This window comes from Bombus affinis, chromosome 2, assembly GCF_024516045.1.
Source record: "Bombus affinis isolate iyBomAffi1 chromosome 2, iyBomAffi1.2, whole genome shotgun sequence".
Lineage (NCBI taxonomy): Eukaryota > Metazoa > Arthropoda > Insecta > Hymenoptera > Apidae > Bombus > Bombus affinis.
The window spans coordinates 1916466-1923558 of NC_066345.1; the positions used below are offsets into that span (position 1 = coordinate 1916466).

Sequence of the window (7093 nt, forward strand, 5' to 3'; positions counted from 1 at the left end):
GCGGTTCAAGAATTTTGCGTATGTAAAATCGAGCATTTTTAGCCTATTTTATAGGTTAGTATGATGCCATATTGCCTCTATTCATCATTTGATTGGGCCGACCACGATCGCATAAACAGATCTCGGTACTCATATATATACATATACAAGCGGTTACGTTATCAGATTGAGGGAATTTAGAGAAAAATCACTCTAAAGTAGAAGTAGAAGGGTTTTATTCTGTGATGAACGAGACAGAAACAATCTACTGATTTCTGATTGTCTTGTAGAATCAGAACTTTGTTTTCTTCCATATTGGCTTTTTCACGACTCAATCCTCGCACTATTTTCCCTTTTTTTTATATGAGTTGACTTGTTCATATGACCGTATCCAAACCTAATGCAACATTCATGATTTGAAATCCTACCGCAAAATGATCGCCAATCACGTGCATTTGTGTCATGGATATAAGAATATCGAGACAGAGCAATGACCAAGCGAGGCAAAGCCGTTTCCACGTTACGGGGAACGTGGTTATTTGGGGCCGCATTGGTGAATTGGTGTAGTTTATAATGGCGCAAGCGCAATCTTATTATCATCAAGTAAGAGCGAATCAGGTCAGCAGTAGGGGCAAAAAGAGTGTGATTAGTTGTTACTAGGAAGATCAGGATGTATTGTTATAATAATAATAATTAGATATATTGTATTGTCAAATGATACAAAATTATACATTTAACTAATATTTTAATAGATTTCCAAAGAATAAACAATTAAAATCGCTTTGGTTAAATAAACTAGAACTGGAGGGGGAATCAGTTAAAACTGAAGTAAGAATTTGTTCAGCACATTTTGCAGAAGATGTCTTCTATTTATTACATGGTACAAAACGACTTCGACCAAGTGCACGACCATCTAAAGGTATGAAATTATATTATTATCAGAATTGAGAATTAATACCTTGTTTGCAATGTCAAGAGTTTATAAATATGTTCGAAAAGAATTTTGCACAACTGTTTACCATATAGCAAAACAATTTGCAAGTGGTATCAATGTATTCAAGGCAAAGAAAGCCTATTCCTATTTCGTTATTCCTATATTCATGATTTGTGCATAGCTAGCTATTCTATTCATTAGACGACTCATGGATAGAGGCCAACGTGGCATCTAAGTAATGTATAAAATACGTTAGAAACGCTCAACTGTACATATGCATAACTCTTGGACCGCTAGATTCCTAATGTTAAGACTTGCTTTTTTGGATTCTACGCGTTGAAAACTATCATAATATATTTAAAAAAGTCAATAACTTTATGTCCGCTAAGCCAAAGCCTAAATATCTAATATTTTGCTTCAGTATAATTTAAAAAATAATCATTTATTGAAGAATACAAATATTTTTAATATGGATATATCGAATGTGTGCATTAGTTTCTTCTTTTAATATTAATTCTTTGGAAATTTTTGGAAATATATTGTTATAATATTAAAAAAAAAAATTAAGTAATATTGGAAATTAACTAATAATGAATATTTTAGATGTAGGCAGTACTAACAGTATGCTTGCTGTACCTGGTTCTAATACATTTACTAAGAAAATTAAAAAGTCTAATGAGAGTGAATCCAGTAAACAAGACATATGTTTAGTACTACTATATGAGTTTAGATTAAAACGGGAATAATTTTTTTAATATACAATTACTTCCTAAATTATAGAATTACAAATTGAATATAATTTTCCCTTTTAATATTTATTTATTCTTTTATTGTTTTTAATCTTTGCAAAATGCATTGTTATAATATTTAAAATGAACTAATAATGAATATTTTATGAATAGGCAGTAATAGTAGTAGTATGTTTTCCTCTCCTGCAAGGAAGTTTAGAAGAAAGAAATTCCCTGATGGTTGGCTGAATAATCCAAATTTTGCAACATGGCTTCAAAGATGTGACGAACCATATAACAGCTGAAAAAAGTGAACTGTCGAAACATAAAAATGGTCTGGAGCACATGACACTTGCGGATATAAGAGAAAAAGCTGCAGGTGATGTAGTACTGTTATTATTGATATTAGATTATATCATCCTTTTATACATATGTCAAATAGAATAATGTTATATTTGCTTATTTTTAATTATAGCGAGTATAGGGGACGACTAATCACGTCAGTATCGACACCCTTTAACAATGACAGGTAATATCATTGATTAATAGTCAAATAGGTTAATAATCAAATATCGTACAAAAAGGTATACAAATTCTAGAAACGATATATAAATATATATACAATAAACATTAACTATTTGCATTGCTTTGTTTTTGATATATCTTTTTTAACCCTTTCGCGATGGCGGAACTAGTCACAAGTATGCCACTAACGAAGAGGTCATCGTGCTATTAGTGCACACCGTACACATTAAGAATGTCTCACGTTTTCGGAGCTCCCAGTGAGTCCGTAAAATCTTTGAGTATTTTGTTGGTACAATAGAACTAACAGTGGAGAACTTAAGCATGTTTCGGATATAGGGAATGTTATTGAATCTTTGTTCTGTATTTTAAAATAAATCCAGTAATAAATCTTCACCTTGAGTTGTTTATTGGAAATTATCTAATAATGATAGGTATAATTCAGTAATATGTTTGCATACCATAAGTTTTAAAGCAGGGATGCACACACAATCCAACGTCACATTCATCGCACTGCTATATTAGTGTAGCATACATACATGTTGTATTAGCGATATGTTATGTTGATCGTTCGAATGTTAGTTTTGGTTTTTGAAAATACTTGATAAATAATTGAGATCGAAATATGTAAATACATATGTATGTATATGTACATACTTTATGTTAAAAGTCAATTATTCTAATACTAATATCTATTTTAAAGTGTTATCGCAGTATTATTGATAAATGAAACAAAACGTTTAACTTTACCATTTCTTGTTTCACTTTCGTTTTGGTTTCTAAATGATCGTTAGGTTACTTTACTTACATTTGCAACTGGAACAAAATTTGAAAGAAAGTAAAATAAAAGTTACACTATATGTAAAAGCTATTTTGTGTTATATATTCCTTATCTTTGCCCTTACTCTTCTTCTTTATTGAAAATGTTGCGCCAATTTCGATAGGAGGTTGAAATCTTTAAATAAACTTGTTGAGTGAGTTGAATGATTTGTAGAATTATAATGATTTCGGTTTCCTTTTTTTTAAATTTTTAAAATTTTAATTTATATTCGAGAATATAAGGCTTTTACAACGGGAGGAACCGTATTATATTCATACCAGTTAAAAAACTTTTAGAACTTCTGGTAAGCAAAGACTAAAGAATAGAATTGTATGGCGAATTGTAATAGGCTCTGCTTACAGTGATTTTTTATATATAATCGCTAATCACAGCGCGCAGATAAAATTTTGCGCACGCTTGTGATTAGTTATATTTGTATATTATATATGTATAATGTCATATGGAGTATTCTTTTAAGAAATCTTTGGACGAACCAGGCCCGAACAAATGAAAAAAGAAGCGCGCTCAACAACAGTTTATCGTTTTCTTTTTATTTTCCTTGGGATAATTTCTCATGGGTTTCCTCATGAGAACATCCGGTAAATTGATATAACGAATTAGAATAATAGCATATAGTCCATGCCTAAGGCTGTCCCCAGACAATCACTAATATTGTCAATATTTCAGGGTTCTCAACATCTACATAGTATAACACTAACAGTATTGTATTGACGATTCGCATTGATTTCTTTAATTCAGAACCTTGAAATATTCACGATATATATATTGATAGTCTGAGGGTCTAGAGTTACGTACAGTGGAGTCTCGTTTTATCGAATCCTTCCGGTCCTGCCCGAGGTGCTTTGAATTTTACCATAACTTTATTTTTTTCGGATTCTTAACATAAAGAGTAAGAAAGTGTAAATGGTCAGGTATTGCGAAAGCAATTAAATCAAACTTTCATCGATTAAAAGGTGAATTACACCTAAATACATGTACAATATTATATTATGAAAATATTTCCTATGATTTTATTATACGGTTTATGAACAATAATAGACTTTTCCGTATTATCCGAGTAGGCCCGGCTATATCACGTTGGATAATTGGGACTCCATTGTACATTTGTTCGTAGATTATTGAGTGTCCTAGTTAATCAGATCATTGGAATGGATATAAATTGTTTGCTACTAGATTTGTTAATAGAACTACATGTGTTTATCGGATATGTAACAATTCATGACCTACGGCACCACTGATCTGATGCCTCTTTATTGATCCTTCTAAATTTTAATTAGACGTGGACTTTATTTATATTATTGTACTATTGTAAGATTTGTTATTGTAAGATAAAGTTTTATTAATTGTATAGCACAGGGGCACATATTATTCTATCAGCGTTTCAATTATTACGGTTTATTTGATAAAGGAGATAACATGTGAAATGTTTATATGATGGCATCTAGTGGTGCAGATCGGGCGCTAATCATACTCGTACATAATTTATATAAGCACTTATGCTACATTGTTTATTCTTGCAATTCATGGTAAACAGTTAGTTTTGATTTGATTTTCTTTCTGTAATATATCTTTTTCTTTCTTTTTTTTTTTTTTTTTTTATAAAACACAATCATTTTATGAAAAACTCCTTTTATTTCAAGAGTTATTAGATTGAGTAATTGTAAGTAAGTAAATAGGTAGTAGAACTATCCAGTCTTAATATAATAGAAACATTTATTAAAGAAATGATTTAGCATCTAATCTAGATTTTAGTCGTTTCGTGAGAAGGCAACAAATTTTATAATTATCATATACATCTATACTTTCATGTGTGTATCTGTGTGTGTTTTATCACTTCCATATATCTTTAATTTTCAGCTTGAATTATACATTTTTACTCTGCACATACTCTGCACACGTAGCACCAAATGATATTATTGTTTGTTTAGATCGTTAAAACACCATTTTACCGATCAACATTTAAACACACCCGGTGATGCACGAAAATACATACATCGAAGACTTTATTGTATTAAAGCTATTTTTCTATTGCTATACTGCCCGCAAGATGGAAGACAGTCATTAACAATAATAGGGAATATTCAAAGTACCGAGTTTATTCCAATTTTGTGTACTACCAAGCTCGTGTATCATATTATGTAAATTGCTCACAAAAGTAGAATTGAAACTCATTCTAAAGATTATAGTCTTGACGCTTTCGTGTTTCAGGAATCCTAGAAATATCTGTCGTACTTCTCTAAACTTGTAAGAATATCGATTAATTAGAATTGAAACAGAAGCCTGCGTTGATAATAAGACATAAGGAGTATCGATCAGATTTTGTGAAACGATGTGTACAGTGGAAAGAGAACTGGAATTATATTTACAGATAAAAAGAGAGAGAAGAGTAAAGTTGTAAGACTGCTTATAAATGTTAAATTAAACTAAATTTACATATTACAATTATGTTAATTTCTAAAACTCGTAATTTATATTTGTTACAAAATAACATTATTGCTCCTGCCAATATTGTTCGATTTTTTAAGCGACGAGAATTAAATAAAGAAAGAAGAATGAACGTCTTATAAGTCTTATAAGTCCAAAATCTTATAAGTTTACGTCCGATATATGAATCTTTAGTTTGTATTTAATACACGTATGTAGAATTTTACAACATACCTATATCTAAATATACGTCTTGTTGCAATTACCTTTCTGAAAGACATTCGTGCTTAATTGTTCAACGACAAAAGTGTTCATTAGAATTAATTCGGTACTTCCGATTTGCAGCACATTTCGAGCTGGTAATGAGTGGCATCAACAATCTCCAGGAACTGTTCTTTCATTTCCCGAGCTTTCACGTAAACATCCTCTTTCATCAAGTCATAACACATAGCGATCAGTCCCATACCGAGCAACAAGTAAACAAAATTTATTATCAATTTGGTTTGGCTATCAGCGGTTAGATCACCGTGTGTCCACCCAGGCACGAGATCGCCCATTCCAATTTTGCATAGCGACGTTACGCAAAAATAAGCGCTATCCAAATAATTCCAGCCTTCCCATTCGGCGAACATTATCGAACCACTTAACACGTATCCGAAGATTACCCAGAGGCACGCTGTCGACGGCACCGTGATCCTCTGGCCAGGCTTTCGTTTGCCGGTGCACTCGTGCAGCCACGTGTACAGCGAGCGGAACGTTTGCGCTAATACCTTGCCCATGTTAAGGAAATACAGAACGTAAAGGGGAATTCCTAACACGGCGTAAATAACTGTAACCGCCTTTCCCCAGGGAGTTTGAGGCACCAGAGTCCCATAACCGATCATCGTGAACACAGAAAGGCAGAACATCATGGCTGCTGGGAAGGACCACAGATCAGTTGCCGTTAAGCCACTACAGTTCTCTTTCCTGTAGTCGCCGGTGAAGTTGTCTTGATAACGACGCAGAATTCGGTTCGACACCGTGTGAAATGTCGTTTTATCGAAGATATTTATAGTCCGATTGCTGGCAGTACTGAGCCACAGCTCTTCGGCGAATTGTTTCCTGATTAGTTCTCGAATGCAGACTGTCGATGGGATTTGGCTCTGAGACTCTATCATCATAAAACCGAAAGCACCTATTATGGCGTAACCAACCACTAGTCCACCGACGCCAACCTGAGTGCACATGAAGGCGACAAATTTTCGGCAATAATCCTTTATTCGTTCCCTGAGATCCGGATCGGTCATCGACGAACTGGAATCTCGACTTTTCAAGGAAGATCTTATCGGGACGCGCGTCATTTTATTTGCACACCGAATTAAGATAGAGGAACAATGCTCGAAACTGGGGGGATTAGATACACGTTGGCCACGACTAAATGATTTTCGTGCTGCTTTTCTATTTCTGTCCGACCACGCCGCTTCATCTTTCTTTCTATCCTCTACTTCTGTGACCGTCTCACTCTCTTCCCAGTGGGCTTTATCCCCTTTATTTACAACGCTATGTACATGCGCGCTCGGAGATATTTTCAACTTTCTTCGACAAAACAGTAGGTATTCGGTATTCGGGTATTGAATCCGGCTAGTTCTAACAGTTACATGAAAAGTAGACGAAATAACTGGTGAT

The 7093-nt window shown here is 33.4% G+C and overlaps 1 protein-coding gene and 1 long non-coding RNA gene across 2 annotated transcripts; one reads left to right on the forward strand and one right to left on the reverse strand.

The window, feature by feature from the left end:
- The first annotated feature begins 603 nt into the window (after positions 1 to 603).
- On the forward strand, positions 604 to 2559 carry LOC126928588 (uncharacterized). The gene is made up of 4 exons (XR_007716813.1): positions 604 to 898; positions 1853 to 2020; positions 2117 to 2170; positions 2337 to 2559. It is a non-coding gene; the product is annotated as an uncharacterized LOC126928588 (long non-coding RNA).
- Positions 2560 to 3179: 620 nt separating this feature from the next.
- Positions 3180 to 7082, reverse strand: LOC126928488 (two pore potassium channel protein sup-9). The gene has a single exon (XM_050744180.1). The coding sequence runs from the start codon at positions 6766 to 6768 to the stop codon at positions 5749 to 5751; it is 1020 nt and encodes a 339-aa protein (XP_050600137.1). The 5' UTR covers positions 6769 to 7082; the 3' UTR covers positions 3180 to 5748.
- Between the last annotated feature and the right edge of the window lie 11 nt (positions 7083 to 7093).

Coding starts and splice junctions, on each gene's coding strand:
- LOC126928488 (XM_050744180.1), bottom strand. CDS start 6,768: ATGACGCGCGTCCCGATAAGATCTTCCTTGAAAAGTCGAGATTCCAGT.